This window comes from Leptodactylus fuscus, chromosome 8 (genome assembly GCF_031893055.1).
Source record: "Leptodactylus fuscus isolate aLepFus1 chromosome 8, aLepFus1.hap2, whole genome shotgun sequence".
Classification (NCBI taxonomy): Eukaryota; Metazoa; Chordata; class Amphibia; order Anura; family Leptodactylidae; genus Leptodactylus; species Leptodactylus fuscus.
Genome location: NC_134272.1, coordinates 71,426,100 through 71,450,290, shown reverse-complemented (window position 1 = coordinate 71,450,290; position 24,191 = coordinate 71,426,100). Strand labels below are relative to the sequence as shown.

The 24,191-nt window shown below is 43.7% G+C and overlaps 1 protein-coding gene across 4 annotated transcripts in view; it reads left to right on the top strand.

Annotated features, from left to right (window-relative positions):
- DYNC1I2 (dynein cytoplasmic 1 intermediate chain 2) overlaps positions 1 to 18,551 on the top strand; it is an 81,202-nt gene extending 62,651 nt beyond the window's left edge. For all 4 annotated transcript variants that reach the window (XM_075284179.1, XM_075284181.1, XM_075284182.1 and 1 more), the window contains 11 exons: positions 2,447 to 2,536; positions 2,640 to 2,802; positions 2,909 to 3,008; positions 6,505 to 6,630; positions 8,942 to 9,088; positions 9,433 to 9,546; positions 11,238 to 11,371; positions 12,094 to 12,238; positions 15,236 to 15,376; positions 16,763 to 16,888; positions 17,930 to 18,551. In XM_075284179.1, the coding sequence (XP_075140280.1) occupies positions 2,447 to 2,536; positions 2,640 to 2,802; positions 2,909 to 3,008; positions 6,505 to 6,630; positions 8,942 to 9,088; positions 9,433 to 9,546; positions 11,238 to 11,371; positions 12,094 to 12,238; positions 15,236 to 15,376; positions 16,763 to 16,888; positions 17,930 to 18,043 (1,400 nt within the window). In that variant the 3' untranslated portion in view covers positions 18,044 to 18,551. The remainder of the gene's footprint in view (positions 1 to 2,446; positions 2,537 to 2,639; positions 2,803 to 2,908; positions 3,009 to 6,504; positions 6,631 to 8,941; positions 9,089 to 9,432; positions 9,547 to 11,237; positions 11,372 to 12,093; positions 12,239 to 15,235; positions 15,377 to 16,762; positions 16,889 to 17,929) is intronic.
- Positions 18,552 to 24,191: the final 5,640 nt, after the last annotated feature.

The following is a 24,191-nucleotide window of genomic DNA, read 5'->3' as shown; positions in this document are numbered from 1 at the left end:
CTTTCTGAGTCAGCCGCGGTGTCCGCGGTACGAGGCTCCCTCCCGATTAGGCTCATACATTTGGGCCTAATTCGGAGTGGAATGCCGTGACGGGATGGCGGTACACTGCATCGGCATCCTGTTATGGCTAGCCGGGCGTAATGGTCACACGCGGAATTCATGTAACTCTGTGTGAACCAGCCCTACAGCAGCCATGGTATTTGTGGCCAGCTTGAGCAAGATGTTTTGGGTTTTTTTCAGCGCCCGCCCGCGATCTCTGCCTCCCATTGACCTTGCAGAATTTGGGCGGAATCTGCCCCCAAAATCCGCATCAAATTCTTACTTGTAAGCACCCCTTTACCGTCTGCATCAAGCGTTCATTGAACAACATGAAGAACGAGACGATGACATCTACATATCTGAAAACAATATTTATGCTGGCAGATAATGGCGGTATTATTTTGCAATTTTTTTTTTTTTTTTTTTAACTCAGGCATATTTTTACAAACCTCTGCTTATTAAAACAAGAATTGAAAAGTCAGACATGGAAAACATAGTGCGGATGATTGGGAGCCAAAGCGACAATTGAGCTTTTATTTGTGGATATTTATGAGATGCTCGGCCCCGCTCCTCGGTCATGAATATTTCAGTGTGTTTACGAACCGTCGTAACCTGAATGTTTCATATTCATGCCATATGTGCAAAAACGCTGAGCTCATTTCTTTGATCAAGTATTCGCTCCACTTATTAGGGGCCCTCCCATGACTGCCGGTTTCCTTACGGAGCCCTTCATTCTTATTTAAAACTTCTTGAGTAGCTCCATTGTCTTTTGATTGCCGCAACATTTGTGCAGCTGTTTTCACTGATTAGAACTGGCAGGAAAACATCTTTTTTTCCTTATAATATTTCAATCTGCTGAATATATTTACATTGTAGTTACAAGGATGCTTGGCAGCGCTCATGTGTATTTACATATTCCGCCATGCCGCATTGGTTGGGGCTCTATATTTGTCACCTTTAAATCAAGTGTTTTTGCTATATATTCTTTGTCATTCTGGCATGTTATTGCCTGCGTATCTTGAAACCTGACGCGGTTTGTGGTTTATTTTTGTTTAATGCTTATTTTTCTATGGCTTTTACATAGAGCTAGTACACTGGCCTCAGTCAGGGAAGGAGAACGCCTTCTGCAGGACTGACAAGCAATATTTGCTTTTATATACAGTATAATTTTTTGGGGGGTTTTGATGGAGTTCTTAAAAGGTTCCAGATTGGTAAGGAAAACTTAGCATTAGGCTTCCAGCGCACGACCGGGTGCATGTCACCGGGCCGTGATTGAACATCAGGGGCGGCACATGGATGACCACATACCAACCAAGGCACTACGGATCCATTCACGGCTCTCGGTGATCCCGGGCTATAAAATGGGACCTATACTGACGCCCTCCCTGCAACATACAACGGCTTGTGGTAAAACATGAGTGTGTGTATGGGGCTATAGAAATGAATGGGCCAGTGTCCTTGCACACCAGCATAGCACACAGTCATGTCTATGTAGCCAGAGATTTATTTTTTTTTAACTATTTTTTTTTATTATATTTTATACTATTTATTTATAGTATTTTTTTTTCTCCTTCTGAAATAAAGTCTATAGGAAAAAGGTAACCCGTAGTATACTATACTATACAAGTATAAAGGGAGTCTTTTGCAAAGAATCTGGCCTATAAATAAACCTAGACCTGCAGATAGATAGGCTCGGGTCACATGAATCAGTGTTTTCCCCTTAGAATCACTGTCTCCATTGCTGAGGTTCCACCCTTCTGTCACTATGTAGTTGATCTCTTTGGAGCAATGAGGATGTTGCCGCTTGTCTCCTTTGAGCAATGGCCACATTCTTGTTGCTCCAAAGTGCTAATTTCCATAATGAAAAATCGGAAATATCTTGGCAAGGGAGGCAACGATTCACAAGGGTAAAACACCCTTTGATTCAGGTGACCCCAATCTATCTATCTGTGGGGCTGGGTTCTGGTGACAGACTCCCTTTAACAGGTTAGGGTTTAGAAGACCCATTTTTACATACCCCTATAGGGCCTCATGAGTAAATATAGGCATTTTAATATACTGTAAGAGAAATCGACTACAAAGAGGGTCTCTTTTGGAGGACATAACATAGCCCATTGATTTAAATAAGCACCGTGTAATTCCTCATTTCCCCAGCGGTGGCACTGTAGGGGATTTGAGTTCACTATGTTGGGTTCTCCTAACTGATCGCACATGATCGCTCAGCAGCAGGTCGGCCTTTAAAAAAAAAAAAAAAAAATGTTGTAAAAAAACTGGCAACTCCTCTTAAAAAGTGAGTACAGACCTACAGCACTTTGCATCCTCATTATAATAAGTATGTAACTTGATTATCGTCAGGAGTAAATCTTGGGCATACAGAAACATACATTTCTATATGTTTATCATCTAGGAGATGAAGAAGAGGAAGAAACTGCAACTCCAAAGCCTGCAGCTGCCCCGGAAGCGGAAAAACCTGTAAAGAAAGAAGAGACGGCCGAAGGTAATTTCTATGGATAATTGCTCACATTGCTTTATAGCCATGCAATATAGTTCTGGTCTTAAAATCTGACAACCTCAAACAACTGTATGTTGTGAATCCACAGCCCCGCCACATGAGCTGACAGAGGAAGAGAAGCAGCAGATTGTTCACAGCGAAGAGTTTATTAGTTTCTTTGACCACAGCACCAGGATTGTGGAGCGCGCCTTGTCCGAGCAAGTCAATATCTTCTTCGATTACAGTGGCCGAGACCTGGAAGAAAAAGAAGGGTAACTATAGAGAATACATTATATATTATAGAATCTTCTTATGTACAGTTTGTATAATGCACTGCATGTATCTGACCTCATCATTGTTTGTACTTCAATCTAACAGGGAAATACAAGCCGGAGCAAAGTTATCTCTGAATAGACAATTCTTCGATGAACGTTGGTCTAAGCATCGTGTGGTCACCTGCTTGGACTGGTCTTCTCAGGTACCAACAAGATGACTCCATGGTTCTTCTAAGTCATTTTGCTTAAACTGAGTCAGGGTGGGTTCACATTTGTGCCCGGTCTCCTATTTAGACAATCCGATCAGTTTCCGTCTTCTGCCCCGTGAAACTGGACAGGAGACGGAAACCCGGCGGTCAGTTTTCAAACCATTCACTTGAATGGGTTTGCAAAGGTGACCACTCATGTGCATCTTCTCCCTGTCCGCGTGGAAACCGTTTTTTTAATTGGACAGAAAGTCCTGCATGTCTGACTTTGTGTTCGTCAAAAAAAAAAAAAAAAAAAAATGGGCGGTCATCTCTGCAAACCCATTCAAGTGAATGGATTTGAAAACTGACTGCCGGGTTTCCATCTCCTGTCCGGTTTCGCTGGGGCAGAAGACTGAAACCGGCTGGATTGGCTAAACCGAAGACCGGTTGCAAATGTGATCCCGCCCTTAGTCTACTACCTCTCACAGTATATTTCACTACTGCCATCTCATTACTGAACACTTTACGGTGATAAACAATATACCTCTATGATGGTTGACATGTTTCTAGAAAAGGAGAGCGATAACATTGAAGCCTTGTGCAGATAAGGCAAGTAGTGCACTGCGGGCGGGCTTTCAACTTTGAGAGCAATGCTCTTGCTAGCGAAGTAGGGAGCATAAGGGAGGATTAACTCTCACTGCATGGGGTGTTATGGACAAGAAATGGTAGTGATGTGAGTGGCAACAGCAGTGCTGCGGGGAGCTGAAGGCCCGCCCCCAGTGCACCAATACATAATTTGCATAAAACTTCAGATGTTTTTCTCCAAATATAACAAAGGTAGTTTTTTTTATCATTGTAATGTGGTGGTGACAGAAATTATATTTGGGGGAGATGGTAGACTCCCTTTTAAAGGGCTTTTCTATCTGCTAGAAAACTCCTAGATGGATGGTAGTCTGGCTGAGTATTGGGTTTCTGTGTTCCTTTGTGTAAATGGAGCGTTGGTCAGTTGTGTTTTAGTGCACCATTCATCTCAATGGGTTGCTGAAGTCCCACTAAGTGGGGGTGGCTATGTGCTTACATGGCCCTGGCTTCTTTCAAGCAGGGAGACTCTGGCCCACCATTCTTATGATTCATTGGGGACCTTATGATCGGACCCGCGCCTATCTAGCAGTTATCCCCTTCCCTGGCTGAAGACCTCGCTGCACGTGACCCCTCAGGCCAATTGGTGGCTTCAGTGGTCACAGGAAAGGACACTGGTGACATACGTGAGTGACTTCCCAAGTCCTATCCTGATTGGCCTTGGCAGGCACGTGCGGCAAGAACTTCAGCCAGAATACCTTTTCCAACTTCCCTGGTCTTCTGCGAGAAATTTGTAATTCCTGGACAACCCCTTTAAGCGTTCCCTATAGTTGACTGACTGTATGGGTCGTGGCAGTCTTGCAAACGTTGGTTGCATTTCTTGTTTGCTTGGCACAGTAGCTTGGTTCCTATTACAATACTGTAATCGGCAGCTTATGTGGTTTCACATTGCAGAGTATGATATGGCATCCTTTGTCATCTCCACCGACAAGAATAAAGATATATATATATATATATATATATATATATATATATATATATATATATATATATATATTTATTTATTTTGTTTTTATAACTAAGGAGTTTCCGGCACATCCTGAATTGCCCAGATATCGGACTAGCAGAAATTTTTGGTGTAATATTTGTCCAATAGATTTATCGTACTGTATATGGTATTTGAATAAGTGTCCTGGACATAAATGTAATCCAAGCCTATGTATGTAGAATTATTCTGTAACCTGCCATTTAGAGCTGTCGCCTCCTGTCTCCTACTAGGTAACTTCAAGTGAATGAGACGTTTGTAGAACCATTTTAAGGGTCAATTATTGGGTCAAGTCTTTTGTTTCCCCCTCATGTCATGGAGATCCATTTCATTACTGTTATCTTGTATCACTCTGATATAAGTTGTCACACCGTCATGTCACTGCAGTGTTTTTACTCCGTAATATATCATATCGTAGCAATTTGTTGCAGTTTTGCTCTTTTGCTTTGTAATCTGAGAACGTTTTAATAGCCTTAGTTGCCCCTGGCCATGGAGACTAAATGTATCCGCAACTTGTAATCGTACTAAATAGAGATGAGCGAGTGCTATTCGTAACTCCCGTTTCGAATAGCACGCACCCATAGGAATGAATGGAAGCGGCCGGCATGCAGACTTTGCCGGCGGCCGGCCACTTAACCCCCTGCGTGCTGGCTGCGTACATTCATTCCTATGGGTGCGTGCTATTCAAAACGAGAGTTACGAATAGTACTCGCTCATCTCTAGTACTAAAGATAGAGCTGAGATCTCAGGTTTGATGAAAATCAAAATTTCAGCAAGTAATTCGGAACAGTGGATTTAAGAATTACCCGACAGAAGTCTGTCTGGATCAGCTCTGTCCTCATTTTTTTTCTGTCCACCCACCAAACCTACTATTACATAGTGCACGGCAGTGATTTGTGACTGTACCTATGTGTACTAGGCAGGATGTCATGATATGCAAGCATTATTATTTCACTGTATGGCGGTATTATTTGGGCACTGTATGGTTTATGCATGCCTTACGTCTGCTAAATATATAAACGTATGGTATGGTGTGGATTCTATCATTCAGTTAGAAACCTATATAGTGTATACAAAATAACTATATAACATCCATCCGCTACAGGGTGTGCAGCTGTGGGATGAGCCTTGAACATGTACAGTATATATACAGAATATACCGTATATGCCCCCATAGATGTGGGTTCCCTTATAGAGCCTCCAAGGGTTTCCCTTGTTGAAATGGCCACTGCATTCAGGCAGAAAATGACTGGAAAGGTGATTGCACAGATCTGGCTCTCTCCATTCACTTCAGTGGGAGCTACAGAATAGCTGGAAATGCTTCCCTTACTGTTATAGAAGTAAATGGAGAAAGGCCCGTGTCCATATGTCTGCATGCACAGGGCAACATCTGCATCACCATGTGGGTTGGGTGAGCACCATTCTCCATATATGCTGTCACATCCTTGGTGGAAATACTTCCTTAAAGGAGCTTTCCAGGAATTATATATTGATGACTTATTGTGATTGCTGGGGTCCTACATCGGGGATCCCAATCGATCAGCTGTTTGAATGGACAGCCGCGCTTCTCTATACCGATGACCTCATATTCATCAGTCGCATTCAAGTGAACAGGGCTTAGCTGCAATACCAAACCCCTGCACAATATATGGCGCTGTACTTTGTGTTCATTGGCGGACTGCAGCACTCACCTAAACACTGACACTTCTACAGCCAGCTGATCTGCGCGGGGTCCCAGGATTTAGACCCCACTTGGATTTTGACCTGTCATCAAAATCCAAGTCCTGGAAATCCCCTTTAACACCCTGTTCTGCAGCAGTAATGATAATATTGATGTTACATGTAGACATGTCTTAGTATCACGGTGTGTTATGGTTTTTCTGACAGTACCCAGAGTTGCTCGTTGCATCCTACAACAACAATGAGGACGCCCCGCACGAACCAGATGGTGTGGCCCTTGTTTGGAACATGAAATATAAGAAGACGACCCCGGAATACGTATTTCACTGCCAGGTATGAAACCAGACGTCTCATGCTAATCATTTGGATGCAATCTCTGCTTTGCCCCAAATACTAGTTAGCATAATGCCTTCATTGCCCCTATGTAAACCACATGCGTCTGCAAACATATGTTGATTGAGCTCTTCATCAGTTCCAAAAACGAGAAAAAAAAAACTTCTAGACTTGTTGACATCATTCACATGGTGTAGGGATGCCAAAAACCTGCATGCTACATCCCTTCTGATTTATATTAATTCAAGCCGCCCGGGTCCCAAAGAAAGATCCTCGCTGCTTTCTCATGCCAGACAATACGTTTTGGGCCATTAAATGAGAAGAACGTGGCCCGAGGAGATGGAAACAGACTTGTTTAAGTGGAAACACATGCTCAGAATGTGATCGAAATTTTAAGCAAAGAGAATAGCTTAAATGTGTTTGCCAACAAGTGAGCGGCTTCTATTTTCTGGATGTCAAAATTTGCTGAGTTTATTGTGATGGATTAAATGTAGCGTGTAATCCGGAGCTGTCAGATTACTGTCAGAGCACAGGGGAGATGACTGACAAATGTTAATTTTGCTGAAACTGATATGAGAAAGCCCTTAAACATTTCGGAGTATAAAACTATATTTTCCGCTTTGCGGCTTGTTTTTTTTCTTCTTAGGCTTTTGTGCCTGTTTGAAAACTTTCAATAGCGTTACATGTTAGGGGTAAGGAGCTGCTACAAGACGTTCTGTCAATCCTCAACGATAGTAGGGCAGGCAGGCGGGTGAGGAATATTTTATAGCCCAGCTGTCCAACTAGATAGGAGTGGCCCCATGAAAGTGAGGGTGACAGCAGACGAAATCCACTCTGATATATGGTCGGAGGTTGTCACCCATGTTTTTTGGTTTTTTTTGTGATTTTTATTTCAATAGGGAGAGAGCCTATGAAGACTTGACATGGCTAATGTCCTCTGAGCGTAGCTTACAATATCTACATCATATGCTAGAAACTTTGATAATCTGTGTTTTTAGGGCTCTTTTGCACAGGGCAAGAGGGGCAGATTCGGCCAACTCAGAATCCGCCCCCTCACAATAGAGGTCTAAATGAGGCCTACTCCGGAGCCGTGGCAGGCGCATTTTGGTCCTATTCTGATTCGGCTTTCCGCATTAGAATCAGGACCAAAATACGCGGTCCCGTTCCCCTTATGAACGAGGCCTTAAAATCCTGTTCCTACCATGTAACATGACGTTTAAAGCTAGGTTCACACTGCAGGATTTATAGAAGCTGCTTGTGAATTCCCCAGATTTTTTCCACTTTACCAAATCTGACACAGAATCCACAGAATTTGCAAATCCCACACTGGTCAAGCAATACAGTTGTGCCTCCCATTTGTTTCAATAGGAGTTCTCAGGCGGACTATAGTTTGAAGTGATTCTTTTTCTTTTTCCACTATCCAAATCAACTTCTGCTTCCATTGCAATGAATGAATTCTGATTTCAGGTGGAATTTGGAATTGATTTTGAGGCAGAGTCTGTGGGAACGTATCCTTAAGACATCTGCTCGGTGCAGTAGGATGACCATTTACTAAAGTATTTGGTGTAATTACATAGCAATTCTACTATTAAGGTCTTATTCACATGGATAGATCCCTGCTGTATCAACTCCAAATTGGGCAGAGCCATGATGTATACATAGAGTACATTAATGAGTACATTAATGAGTACAACACTCAGCTAGGTCAGTCCCATAGACATTGAATTGAGCAGAAGATGGCATGGGCAGCCGCTGCTCCATATAACTTAGGTGCCATGAGACCTCCAATCTTGTGATTCCAGCAGTGTAACCCCCACCAGACATTTATCACCTATTCTTGTGGATTTGATAGACGCTCCATCAGATTTTGGTGAGTTGGAGAACTCTCGAGGCAGATTTTGGCCTAAGTCCGAGTTCTTAGTGTACTGATTTTGGGAGAGCTTTACTCGGGCCAATACGGCTTGATTGCGGCTAGCATTTTAGGGTCTGCAGAACTATTTGTTGTCCACAAAATGAGGGGTTCCCTGACCCCATAGCTCGCTCCTTTGAGGAGACTAGAGACCAGAAAGTTGGTCGACTATCACCCGGGAATGAGGCACCTATGGAGGCATAGTTGAGGTAAGCTGTTATTCTGAGCAACCCCATTATCGGGGCCCCTGACCTCAATATTTCATGAAAAATACATTTGGCAGCTTTTTAGAAATCCAATAGGTCCCGTGACCCTCAGACATAAATGCCGTATAATATATTTGTACATTATACATACAATTTTACTCTTGTGCCGATGCATCTCTTTGTGTGTGTTTTTCAGTCTGCAGTTATGTCGGCCGCTTTTGCTAAGTTTCACCCAAACCTGGTAGTTGGTGGGACATATTCAGGCCAAATTGTCTTATGGGACAATCGAAGTAACAAGAGGACACCAGTCCAGAGGACTCCACTATCAGCTGCTGCTCACACGGTAAGGGATCTAGAACGTTATCGCATCATTGGGACCTGACAGAAGTTTTGATCAGTGATGGGTCCGGGTGCTGAGACCTCCATCAGTCGCTTATAACATGTCAGAAGTTAGTACAAATGATAGATATACCTTTTGAAAGTGAGAAAGCCAAAAGTATTCCCATATGTAGTGTTCTGCTTCCCATACATAAGAGTAAAGCATAGCAATGGCAAGGGACGATATACATTAGCATTGAGCATTTGCCATTTATAACATGTACTATCTAGTTTTCAGCTGAGGTTTAGTTTGGTGTCCCAGTAGTTGCATAATATGGTGTTAAACATGACATATATTTTGTTTTTTAGCATCCAGTGTACTGCGTTAATGTGGTTGGCACACAGAATGCCCACAACTTGATCAGTATATCAACAGATGGCAAGATCTGTTCCTGGAGCCTTGATATGCTCTCTCAGCCGCAGGTAAGGCAGCTTTTGATGAATGCAAAAATTAAAATGTTTTTCAAGGGAACCGATCACCGTGAACATATACAGGCAGCATGTTATAGAGCAGGAGGGGCTGAACAGATTGATTTATAGATTTGTGACAAAAGATTCAGTATAGCCTGTCATATATCCATTGAAATCTCTGCTCTTTGCTTCAAGAGACAACCTTTTAGATCAGGGGTGCTCACACTTTTTCAGCGTGTGAGCTACTTTATTAGCTGACCAAGGAAAAAGATCTACTAGGGTGGGGCCGGGGCAGGCCTGTGGGTGGGCCCGGGCTTGTGGGTGGGGCAGGACATGTGGGCGGGGCCGGGCGGATCATGACAGCAGGAGACAGCAACGTTCTGTGGCTGCCCAGGCATCCCCGCTGTCTGCTTCTTCACAGTGCAGGCTGAGAGTTATCTCTGGACAATGGCAGGCTGGGGCTGCGGCAGCCCCGCCTGCCAGTGTCCGGAGACGACTCTCAGCCTGAACACGCAGACACCAGGGATCCCTGCATCCCGCGATCGACCCATACGTCCTTTGCGATCTACCAGTAGATCACGATCGACGTATTGGGCACCCCTGTTTTAGACAGTTCTCTATTATTTCTCCAGAAGTGCACTGGTTTATGAGGTTGTGGGTGTAGTATCTGCAGCTAATGCTGAACTTTCCCCTGCTTTGCTAGATAATGGTCAGTCCTCCATATTATTGATACACGTGAGTCATTGGATGAGCACATTTCTGTATGTGCGGGCTATGATTATAATAAATTGGTTACTATACATTGTAAATGCACTACACATTGTACGTCCAGGGTAATGTGCCACATATTGTATTAAAATTGAAGCAACCAGTCTCATACCTCCCAACATTTGCAAGATGAAGACCATAAAGACTTGGGGCTTCGAACTCAGGAGCTAATGGTAAGTTCACACGGGCTTCAGCCTCAGGTTCCGGTCCAAAACACGGGTAGCTGCGACTGGATGCCAGTGCAGTGCACTCCGCTCTGGATTAGGCCCAAATCAATGGGTCTAGTTGGGAGGGAGTGTCTTCAGGCGGATGTCGCGAGGCCAACCTGCCTAAAAGAATGAGCATGTCGCTCCCATTGCTTTACCTTTGCTCCATTCATCTCCCACTAAAAACGGCTGGAGGTCCTTTGTAGAAATCTTCAGTGGACATGTCTCACCTATCCACACAAACTATGATCACTAGCGACCCCACCAATCACTCACGACTTCTAACTGTGAACAGTAGTTGGAATGGTGGTCACACTTGTATCTTGCCGCTGCATTCAATGTCCGTGGTCTATTCTGTCCGTCCCATAGACATTTAATGGAATAGCAGTGTAAGGGAAGCATCACGTTAAATCTCCCGGCCTCCCTGTGTGTTTCAGCGTACCTATGACATGTACATAACCGTGTATACTTTGATGTGATCATTCCACATCTTGCTATGTATTAAGTTGGTGACTCTTTGCTTTTAATAAAGGGCATATGGGTACCAAGATGCATGTGTCTTAATATATGCATGGTGTCACTGTTCCTTATTCAGATCAAATTATATACGAATCTTTATGTAATATTTGTCAAGCTAAAATCTGCTTGTAGGCTGCAGCCATGACATGGCCCCGGAGAATCCATTATACAAAGCCTGAGAATACATTTTTGCCCCCTACTTCTTTCCAGGACAGCATGGAGTTAGTTCACAAGCAATCGAAGGCCGTAGCTGTCACCTGTATGTCCTTCCCAGTGGGAGATGTCAACAACTTTGTGGTGGGAAGTGAAGAAGGTTCTGTCTACACAGCATGCCGCCATGGAAGGTAGAATAAAAACTTCAATCTTTCTTTTTCATGCAATTCATAGAGCTGACAAGGAGGAAGCCTCCCTAATGTCTCCCTTAGTGCGACATATCGGTAAGACATTTCTGGCTAAATGTTTAATGGAAATTGCCCCATTTAGGTAGGACAAAAAAATACGCAGGAGAACAGCTCTGCATCTGCCTTTAGGTTTCTTGTTGTAGAAAATCTGAGAAAACTGCACAAAAGTGAGGCCTAAAAAAATATCACAGAAGCAGTCACCCCCTCCATTTTTTATTTTTGTGTGTACCAAGGCCTCAGATATATGGATGTGGCAGAGCTAACCCGAACTTCTGCAGTTGGTTAAACTGCTACAATGTCATATCTTATCATAGAAGACAACAAAAACCTAAGAAAAGTCATTGGAAAAACCTTTTTCAATGACTTTTCATAGTATTTAGTTGTTTTCCATGATATGATATCAAACTGCAGCAGTTTAACCAATTGCGGAATTCAGGATAAAACTGCTATGTCTGTACGTGGCCACAAGGGGCACAATTCATTTAAAGGGTACCTGTCCTTCGATAGGATCTAAAGCCCTTAAACAACTACCGTGGCATTATATCACTATGAAATGGCTGCAGTCCTGAGCGCTCCTCGTTACATCGGTGTTATATCTGTCCGTATGCTCTTTGTCGCTTCTTACAGCAGTTTTAATGGTCTCTGCATTTTATTTTTCATTGCAGTAAAGCGGGTATAAGTGAAATGTTTGAAGGACACCAAGGACCAATCACAGGGATCCACTGCCACTCCGCCGTGGGGGCTGTGGACTTCTCGCACCTCTTCGTCACCTCCTCCTTTGATTGGACGGTAAAACTCTGGACAACTAAGGTAAATGAAAGTAAAACCAAAAAATCCTAAAAGCGACCATTGTACTTGTATAGATGTGCCATCCACTGCTGTTATAACATTGCATTGCTAGCCTTGTGCAGATTCTGACTTAAAGCCTGTGGTCTAGATGCAAACCATCACAGTTCTCCAGGGTGTTACTGGAACCAGTTCCAATGTCCCCATGTAGACTCACTATACTGTGGGTTAATGCAAAGTTTGTGGAAAGGTATTGTCTACAAGTAAAGGGATTGTCCAGATTTTGGCGCAATCTTAGGGGCAGCCAGGTGGGTGTAAAAGAAAAATTAAGACTTTCTCGGCGCTGTGTTGTCTGCTCCTATTTCCCGCAGCTGCTGAAGCCATGAGGCTCACATGACCCATGTGACCAATCAGTGGCCTCAGCAGACACTGGAGAGGTGATGTCATTGATTCATTACCAACGACGGCTGTGGCCACTGATTGGTCTTCGTGGTCAGGTGACCCTCCCGTTAGGGAAAGAGGAGTGGGGATAGGCAAGTGGGGATTTTTTTCGGGGGGGGGGGGGGGGGGGGGTTTACACTCATCCTGGCCACCCCGAAGATTGCTCCAAATCTTGGACCACCCCTTTAAATTTCCTTCCGCATCCTAGATTTAGTATAAAGTGCAGTCGACTCCTTTGATTAGAAGAGTTTCTTTTTTTTTTTTTCTCTCGCAGGGCAAGTTATTCAACACAAATAAAAATGTTCTTGCCTAATGCGGGATTGTTCGTCACCCCAGGGGTTGCTTTTCCCATTAATCCATTAATTAAGAATACTGTAGGTGGTTATAAATGAAATAATTCAATTTATTGCAAAGAGAGAAAGAGCGTTTGGCGGAGAAAGAAACCGATTTCAGGTTGTTAAGTCGAACGTATAAATAAAATGTATGAATGCATGAAGTGCGCGCTAATACAAATGATCTTAATTATAGTTTTGTAAATGTAAGCATTGTTAATTGGAAATTGCTTGTTGCATTCGCCGGCGCTGGAGTCTCTGTGAATATTCCCTGGCTGGGGCCTGATTATAAAAATCCCCCTATATTGTACTTCTCACTTTCCTGACAAGCCTTTGAGAAAATAATTTTACCGAAAAGATGACATTCAAAAATGTTTAGCGTGTGCATAAAAGATATTTATCCATAATCATTATGAAAAAAGTGCATTTTTAGACAGAATAATACCGCAAGCTGCTTGCATGATGCTCACCTGTCAGTCACGACGGCAATTCCTTCAATAAATTGTTTGTAAGTGTAGCAATATCGCTACTTTGTGCGGGAGGTAATTAGGCAGAAAACCGGAGGAAGGTAGCAATCTTCAAATGTAAGTATTAGCCCTGCTTTAGATAGTAAAATAAACCTACATACTACATATACATCACACTCAAGCCTCTATTCCTGTGCTAGATGGAGAAGAAACCAATAATCATCGCTCTGCAAAATATCGCCTCTGCGCCAAAATAAGATTTAGTACAGCACCAAAATAAAACGCCTCTCCGACAGTTGCGCCTGGGCTTTTACCGCACTTTTTAAAAAGGGATTATCTCACTGTATCGTGTCGTTTCAATGTGGTGTCTGCCGCTTCGTATGCTATTGATATGTCTGATCCACCATCAGAATAACAGATACAATGGTGGCAGTGTTGACTGTAAGATTTAAGTCTTTAAAGGGATCCTATCATTGGAGACTCTTTTTTTTCCTCTATCACACGTAGGAATAGCCTTGAGAGAGGCTATTCTTCTCCTACCTTTCATTGTCTTCTCCGCGCCGCCATTCGGTAGAAATCCGGGTTTTGTTTGGTATACAAATGAGTTCTCTCGTAGCACTGGGGGTGGTCCTCAGCGCTCAAACAGCATTGGGGGCATCCCCAATGCTGCGAGAGAAATCTCCAGTGATGCCTCTATTTTCTTCTAGAACGTCCTCTCCCTGTGTCTTCTTCTGTCTAGGGTTTCAATATTCTAGGCCTCAGGCAGAGCCGACTGCGCATGCCCGGGCCACAAGAAAATGGCCGCAGAAGATAGAGGCGTCGCTGGAGAGTTCTCTCACAGCATTGGCGACGCCTCCAGTGCTGTTTGATAGCTGGGGACCGCCCCCACTGCTGCAAAAGAACTCATTTGCATACTGAAGAAAACCGGGATTTCTACCGAACGGCGACATGGAGAAGACATCTAAAGATAGGAGAAGAATAGCCTTTCTTAAGGTTATTCCTACGTGTTATCGAGGGAAAAAAAGTGGTCTCTAATGATAGGATCCCTTTAAGTTGTCCTCGTCCATCGCGTCTGTTGAATTTGCTCTTTGGTAAGGTTAATGGCTCCCAGTATATCATCCACAGGGGCTCTTGCCAAGGTGGTTCTGCTTTTCTTACCGAAGGATAATTGCCCCTGTGCTGGCTCTGTCGGCGACAATATTAGTTGTCCCAAGTTAGACCCAGTCAGAAGTGAGAAGTGTTTGATCGGTGGCGATCTCATTTCTTGGGCTCCAACTGACCACAACAACATGGGTCCTGTGCCCTACATGATCACAATTGTATTCAGGCAGGGGACTTGTAATCCCTATTCTCATGATCAGTGAGAGTTCCTTGGTGGAGTCCCAGGCATCAGATACTTATGTATTACTTTGTGATAAGGATGCAGTCACACAAGCGTTGGGGCTATGTTCGTGGACGCCGTCTCCCATTCCGCTTGAAAAATGCGTGGAGAATATTCCTGCAAGTACTGTGCATGGGTGACCACTTTTTAAGTGGATTGAATTTCCTTTTTTTGCGAAGAACGATGTTTCCAACGCTAGTGTGAACCTGTTTTTGGGACAACCCACTTGAACTTTAGTACAAAGTAACAGCAGATTTCTTATTTTCTACAATTCTGGCTGTAGCTTTGTTGGTAAGTCAGTCATTGAAGGGGGTTTTACATATGTAAGATGCTTGATATACTTCTTGTAGGAGACGTCTTGAACCTATAACCTATAACCTACTGTCCTTTTCTCTCCTAGAATAACAAACCCTTGTATTCATTTGAAGACAATTCTGACTACGTCTATGACGTCATGTGGTCCCCCACTCATCCTGCCCTATTTGCTTGTGTGGATGGAGTAGGGCGACTGGATTTGTGGAACCTCAACAACGATACAGAGGTAAGTCGGTCGCTGGGTATTAGACTTGGCTGATAACCATGTCCTTGGGCGACCGTGCGGTTGGTGAGCGTGTCCATGATTTGGAATGAGCGTCTCTAGGCCTGAGCACTGTCTTCCGGATTAGATGTATGACATAATGAGATCACTAGAACTCCTCGGCTGAGGGACTGAGCTAAGTTGATGGGTTTTGCACCATACCCTTCTATCCTTAAGATATCCATAAAGGGGATGTGCCGTTATGGACGTTTATCCCCTATCCATGGGACAGGGGATAAGTGTCCGATCACTGGGGGCCCCCGAACCCCGGATCTCATGGTGATCACTAGGACCATAAAAGCCTTGTCTATGAAGTGTCAGTGCACTTGTGTGACCGGTGCTCCTTTCACTTCAATGGGGTTGCAGGGATTACAGCCTTGACAGCCCCATAGCAGTGAATGGAGTGCTGGTCATGAAGTGTACTGCTGTTCCATTTGCAAGGACCCCTTGGGGGGGGGGGGGGGGCTATAGCTCCCCATCCTCCTGAATATCATAGGACATGGTGATCGGGCCCCCAGCAACGAGACACTTTATTCCCTGTCCTGTGGATAGGGAATAGGTGTCGTTAATAGCACAATAGCATTAATGGTTGACCAGTTATGTTTATAAGGCAACCTAGCATCCGCCACAATTCATTACAAGAAAGGTGGTGCAAGAAGAGACCCAATCATACAATCTGTCATCTACTAAGAAGCCATTGTCGCCATGCCTCTCCCTATTTTGGTAAAACTGAGTGTCATTGATACCGTGCCTTTAAGACAATGCTATAACATAAATTCTGTTTCCAATATTTGTAAAAAATAATATTTCATTTTAGTCTAAAACACATTTTTATGCTCAAAAATGAAGCGACTCCATCTGCATGGGAACATGGGTCTGATCAGGCTTTTATTTTTGCACCTCGAGTGGTTAACAAGCCGCTCTAAGAGACTCTTAAAGACTCATTAACACTTATTATTATGTAATTGTGTTTGACTCCAGTAATAGAGATGAAGGGATCCAAATATAATTATACTTATACAATTAAAGGGATTGTCCCACTATAGACACTTCTCCTCTATTCACAGGATAGGGAATAAGTGTCTGATCACTGGCGGGCTGACTGCTGGGATCTCTTGCGATCTCAAGAACAGGGACCCATGAAAATGGAGCAATGGCCTTATACGTGCCCCCAAATCTGAGTCCGCTGCATGAATTGTGATCCTAGAACTCTTGATCCCTCCAGTTTTTGGCCAAAAAAAAAGTGGAATTATTCTGATTATACAAATGAGTTATGGAGTGATATCACCTGTATATTGCATTCAGAGACCATATGTTCATGTGGTTCTGCATATTGTGTCTTGTGAGCAGGTTCCTACAGCGAGCATTACAGTTGAAGGTAACCCAGCTCTCAATAGGGTGAGATGGAGTCATTCTGGGAGAGAGATCGCAGTGGGAGACTCTGACGGAGAAATCTTTATCTACGATGTGGGAGAGGTAATGTTATGTTCTTATACGGCAAGGGATGGAAATGGTGAAAATATATATCTCTGCAGCCACCACTAGGGGGAGCTTAGAAACCAAGTGTTTATTATTTGGCAAGGGATTGCGAGCTAGGTTACAGAAAATTAGAGTTTTCCAGGGATTATTCTATAGCGTGGAAGCCAGCAAGATATGATGAAATACTTAGCTGCGACTTACCTCCACTAACCCTGTGCTGCTCCATTCAGACAATGCTCAGTCCACACTGCTTCCTGTGTTCCATTCTGACGCACAGGAAATACATCCTAAGCCAATCATTGGAGGAGGCGGGGCTCCACGGCGGCCAGTGATTGGCTGATGATGCATTTCCAGTGTGTCAGGCAGGGCAGCTTCTACTCCTGCCAGTTGTCTTACAGCCAGACACAGGGCAGTGAGGAGGAGAGGAGGGTCATTGACTCCTGGGATACACTTACAACATTGCTTTATATATTTCTCTGTAATATAAGGCAAAATGGGATCAAATGAAGGAATTGTTGGAATTTTATTAAAAAAAAAAATTATTCATTTTCTATGTTTAGTATAATTTTATATTATTTTGGTAATTCAGCAAAAACTGCAACAAAAAAGCAGCTTTTCTGCAACGTGTGACCTCAGCCTTAAGGTGGTAGATGGAGTCTGAGAATGGCTGCCAGGCTTCTGCCCCGATGACGAATCAAGTGCCAACCATTTAGCCAGTTTATACACGAACCGTTGTAAAGACTACGAGGGCAGATTTACTTGCTGGTTGTCAAGAATGTGGCTAAGTGTGAAAGAGGTGTGGTTTAATGTGAAAGGGGTGTGGCTTAAGATGCAACCTTTTCTTTTAATATATATATATTTTTTGATCATTTTGTCAAAAAATCAGCAAGCTGCTGGGCTTATAGTTACGTTTTGTGCATACATGGACACCTTTATCTTATCCTATAGCTTAAACGTCTTATATCGACAAAATACTGGATAGCATTAGTCTTTCCTTATGTTCTATGATGCTGATTTATTCTACCACCTACCTTGCAGCAAATTGCCGTACCACGGAACGACGAGTGGACTCGCTTTGCAAGAACGCTGGCAGAAATCAATGCCAACAGGGCCGACGCGGAAGAGGAAGCAGCGAACCGCATTCCGGGCTAAATGGTTTCTGTAATGTGTGAGGTCAGGAGAGACGCCCCGGCCTAATATACCCTCCAGAGCTCTAGCATGTATCTGTTCAAAAGATAATTTAAGAAGCCGTATGTGGATAGGATCTGTGGACTACAATGTTTTATAAACTTCATTGCAACCAAATGCAGTGTCCCTTCTTATTTGTACGCCACGTCCGTCCTCCTCCTCCTTCTGTGTGTAATAATAGTCTGCGTCTATCTGACTCGTGGCTGGTATCCCCCTTACTGTCAGACAAGCCGATAAATGTATTTTCACTTTTTATAAGAATCCATTCACCTTACTAATGCAAATCTTCCTTGTAAACTGAACGCCTAACCCCTCAGGATATAGCGCGATTACTAGGGCTGTGTATGTGCGCGGCGGTCCGCTCCGGCCGCAGCACTCACAACAAACTACTGCATGCAGTGGACACTGATGTTGTATGTTAATACCGTTACCTAGTCTGCCATTTTATTAAAGGAAAATGTTTCTAACTTGAGATTTCCAATGACTGTCTTGTGTTTTGTCTGGTACATTTAGTAAAAACGGATTAGATTTCTGTACAAGTATCTGCCTGGTATTTTCTTACTGGTGGTCATAGTACAAGACATGTTATACAACATAAAACATATAGTAGCCCTGTTTACCTATATACAGTGTGTGCACACTAAGGGGTTATTTCACTGGGATGACATTGAGTGGCCTCTGTCCCTATGAGAGTTATTTTATGATGCCCCAGTGTAATATAGGACCTGCTCTATATGGTAATAGAATGCAGCATCGGACTGACTTGGTCTGCATGCACGGTCATGTGCATGAGGCCTTACCATCGTTCACATGTGCTTTGGTATTCCGTCCAGGGGAGTCTGTATGGGCACCCCCGAATGGAATACCAAACACAACTGCAAGCGGTATGCTCTAAAAGCACATGGACCCCATAGACTATAACGGGGTCCATGTGCTTGCCGCCAGATCTCCACAGGGATCTTGCGGACAGGAAAGTAGTTCACCGTCTACTTTCCTGTCTGCAAGCACATGGACCCCATTATAGTCTATGGAGTTCGTGTGCTTTTACAGCACACAGCTTGCAATTGCGTTTGTATTTTGTTCGAGGGGGTCCTCATGTGGACTCCCCCGGATGGAGTCCAAACGCTGTTGTGAACGAGGCCTTAGTTAGGTTTCCCTGGTAGAACATGAATCCCATCTTGTCTTGCTGCTGTGGCTGCAGCGATCACTTGTGATCTATGAAGGAATCCAGCATCAGAGGTTTAGCTTCCCTCCACTCATATGGATACTTTCATGGTTCACAGCTCATATGGTTTCCCATCTTTTGGCCTTTAGCATAAGTTTTTGTTGTCTTAAATATTAATTTCCAGTTCTAGATTTTTTTTCTTTACTTTATTACATTTTTTTTTTTAAATATTGGTACTAATTTCTAGGGTTTTTGGAAATCCTTGAATTGTTTTTGTTCATTTGCTTCCATGTTTTCTATTTAGTGGTGGTGCACCAGGAGATCCCTGGAATGAATCAGTCTCCTTTCCCCTCTGGAAGCTGACCGTATAGTCCCTTCCTACTTTCCCAGGAGAGGGGTCTTCTCTGATATACTGCCAAGTTATTGCAGCGACTTTGCTCCTTCCTCTACAGGCAGGGCAGAAAAGTATTGTTATTGGCTCCTCTGCAGTGAATAAGGGGGGGGTGTGTGTGACTGAGCATGTGTGTCCACCAGCGCTCGGCTCAATAGGTGGACCTGCACAAGCTATACAGTGTGAACAGGTGGTGCCATAATATGTAAGTAAATGTAATATTTCATGTTGTCTACAGCAGCCCACTATTAAGCTTTGCTGTGTAGACTAGGAAAGGGTCAGCAGAGTCGCCTCTTTATCATTACTCTACAGTACTATACTATGATGAGTACTGATGGAGGGCTCTATAAGGCTCTGCATGTACTATAGGGTGTCTTTTAATGTTCACATTAGACACAATACCTAAATCTCCAGCTGTTATAACCAAACTTGGATCACTATGTTCTAAACTCAGTTCAGTACTGCTGTGCCAGGTCCTAAAATGCAATAAATACACCGCTATTATAGCCATCTATTGATGATTAAAGGGAGTCTGTCAGCAGGACAATAGGGACTCAACCAGACCCAGTACCTGCCAGCGGACAGTCTCTTAAGCATCCTCGCATTTATTATTGTAGATCTTCCTTTTATTTGCAATAAAGTCCTTTTTTCCCCATATATGCAAATTAGAATAAAGTGCTTTGGGGGTGTGGCCAAGCCTGTTTGGGCTCTGTTTCCACCTCTGACTCCCTATACCAGACCCTGCCCAGCTTCCTGCAGTTGACGGAAGTCTCTGTTTTCACGGCTCTTAACTGAGCTTGTGCAGCAGATGAAATCCTCCCAGTGTCTGCTTTATCAGGGCCCATCATGGACATGTAGAAAAGCATGGCTACCGTTACATTTCATTATTACAGCCATATAGCTAGATACCTACAACATTTCATTGGCTGTTCCTGCTAATAGGGATGCTGGGAGGATTTTAGCTGCTTCACAAACCTTATTAAAAGTTGAAGGTATGAGACAGTCCACTAATAATACCGGGGCTGGTTTGATCACCTGTTTCCTGCTGATAGACTCCCATTCATTGCAGCCGCCATAAAGCACACCCTGTACATACCAGTGTTACAAGAAGAATCTGTATTTCTCCAGTATGGCTGCCCCCAAAAATAAAAAGCTACCAACTAGGGTTAAGCCGATCTTGACTTTTCAGGATCGATTTTAAAATCCGATTTCCGATCATTTTTCATTCGAACCCGATCTCGATCCCAATTCCGATCCAAAGGGATTTTTTTATTAATCGGAGATTGGATTTTAAAAGCAATCCTATTCACTATACAGCATGGAATCTAACAATTGTTATAATCCACGCTGTGTAGTGAATCACTAAAGTAGCCAGAGGATTTTTTTTTTTTAATCCTCTGGCTACTTAGTCCCCCCTGGTGTCCACTTACCTGCAGAGATGGCTGGTCCGGTGCCTTCCTTATTCTTTGCCTCGCTGCACGCTGCTCTTCTCCCTTCGCTGCCCCCTCCCTGCCAGGTTAGGAGAGTGTGGGCGGGTACTGGGAGGGGAGACTTCATGTCTCCGCCCCCTGTACCCGCCCACACTCTCCTAAGTCACAAACCCCGCCTACCTAGCACTTTAAACACTAACCTGGGAGGCGAGGCAAGAAGAAGGAGGGCACCGGAGCAGCCATCTCTAGAGGTAAGTAGCTGTTAGAGATGTTTAGTTTAGCCTCCCATTCGAATGAATGGAGGCAGCCGGCGCACAGGGGGTTAAGGCTGTGTGCCAGCTGCTTCCATTCATTCCTATGGAACTTCAGCGGAGCCTTCACACTGAGTATACAGCGTATACTCAGTGTGAAGGCTAAGCAAAGCATTGTGGGAAAAGATCACCGATCTTGATCCCACATAAAAAGATCGTGTTCGGAGTTCTGATGGCGATCGTGAAATTTTCTCTATCGCCGATCGGAATCCGATCTTTTCCGAACACGATCGCTCAACCCTAGCTACAACCTTAAGAACTGGCCCAGTATTTTATCCGTTCTCTTTACCTAACAAGTCGCGCTTAAACCATTCGTATCCTTCCATCCCACAGGTAACATTTACGGCTTCTTTTGTGATTTCTTTTTTCCTTATGACAGCCGATCTAATATTCATGAGTCCAACTTATAGAAAACATTACAGAATACTTCATAAACCTGTCAAATGGATCGCTGAAATGTACGCGAAGTCTATGAAATAAAGGTCATACACCCGGCTTGTTTATGCAGCACCGCCAGTATGTTTGTGACGTGATGCGGTGGCGGCAGCCATTGTTGCTTTAACGCCGAGCATTTACAGTCTTGACAACCTTTCTATAGTGTTCGGTGGTGTTTGATAAGTCTTCACTCCCAGCCTGTTATAGAGCAGCCTACTACTGAATATTCTTTGTGTTCCCGCTGGCGTCTCGGAGTATAAGAAACCCGTTCTCCGCTGTAATGGCTGGTTTCTGCAGAGATTAGCTGGGTTGGTTTCTCGCACATCTGCTCTCATGCTCCATTTCTCCAATATATTGGTAAGTGATTAGTGAGGATAGTGCGAGAGTCTCCAAGACTGAATGAAGGATATCAAGTGAAAATTGCTCCCAAAAATGAGATTCAAGAAATTGTTCCAACAATTTCGTCCCGATTTCCTGCGGAGAGGGAGAGAATATTTGGCAGTCTCATTGCAGACCCTTTGACCATTACAGGCACCTAATATCACCGGGTTGTGTTTTAATTTGTGTAATATTGGCAGGTAGGATTTTCAGCACTCCCTATGGCTCATGAAAGTTAGAAGAAGGATTTTTTTTTTTTAATCAAAAACAATTTTACAGACAAAAAAAAACACTATAGAAAATGTCCTCGGTTATAAGCAAAAATGACCAAATTCTGGCGCGCAAATTGCAGCACAAAAGTGGAATACAGACCAGATGCATCATGGGATTGATGCTGGAATTGCTGCAGAAAATTCTATCCTGGTTTGATCCAAATGTCCGTACACAGGCGATTTATGTTGGCTGCCATAAAAAAAATTAAAAACAAACGTAAAATTTTGTGTACAGGTATATTAAAGAATACAGAAAATTGCACAGTTTGGTCTGTGGCATCAACCAAAGGGTGCCCTCTGTATTTGTATGGTATTGAATGTTACGATCACTTATTTTGGTTTTAACCCACTCTGAACCATCTTCTGGAATATCCAGGGACTATTTCCTACTAAGAACACAATGAGGCACAATCTTAGGTGCACGGAGACACGTTTGCATTTCAAAATACGTCTTTTCAAACTTATTTTCGCACTTTCTTACGTAAGGTTATTGGAGGGATTGAGTTCAGAGAGGAACGACCATCATGGCCTGATATAGTTAAGGTTACTTATAACAATTTTGTGGTGTAAGTAACTCCTGAAACCTACTCCACTATTCCAGGTACCTCCTCATTGTAGTGCAACGGATGCCCACAAAGCTCAGATTAAGGCGGCATTCACATGACTGTGTGCGTGTCGCCCACTGTGACTGAACATGTGCCGGTTGTGCTTCTGTGGCCCCGTGCATTAGGGCCAGCGGTGGCCACAAAAATGTTTAGCACTGCAGCTTTGCAGCGCTGGAGTCCTGGGTTCGATTCCAACCAAGGACAACAGCTGCAAGGAGTTTGTATGTTCTCCCTGTGTTTGCATGACTTTTCTCCTACACACTAAAGACATACTAATAGGGAGGGGGAGGGGAGACTAGGACCTGTCCAGAGTTCTGCAATAGTCTCTTGGCCCGCATACTGATCCATGGATTACACTGTAGTGTGCATGGCCCTATAGAAATAAATGGGTCAGTGTGCTATCCAGGAAAATCCCGGATGTGCACTGGACTAGTGGGCTTATACACCCTGATCAGTATGTATAAGAAGAACCTCATGTTCAGTATTGTAGAAATTGCTGAGAAGCACAAGATCAATGTATAAGATTGGGATGTGCGGGCCATCTTTTCTTCTTTTATGCACAGCAGTCCTGTCTTTTTTTTCCTTTTGTTCTGCCTTGGCCCCGTCTCTCCTCCCATCAGGTGTTTTTGAATTAAGGGATCCTTCTACTGACTCAGACCTATGACTAGGTGAATGCTTTGAGACCTGCTCACGTGATGCAGTTCTTTGATTGAGACCCTATGGTAAGGTGAATCTTTTTGTGATCTGTTCACATGGTGCGGTATTATGTGATGTTGCAGGCACCATTGCTGTGATTCTGTGCCTAGGGGGCAGTGTGACCTAGAACCTGGCGGCAGGGTTATTGCTAGGCTGGTGGGTCGTGTTTTTGGAAATGCTGCTTTTCTGCTGTGGTTTTTTTTTTCCCGCATGAATGGATGGGTTTAGCCAGAATCCCATCTACTTTGCAGGTCATGTAAAATATAGCACTGTGGGACCCCGGGCAAAATACGTAATGGGCCCCCTCTTACCATGTAATATTGGTGTTGTGTTATGTTGTAGAGAGACCTTTGGGATCCCTGACAATCCGGTAGCATTTGATACTTCTGCACCCACTATATCTATATACCCCGATAATATAAACCTCCA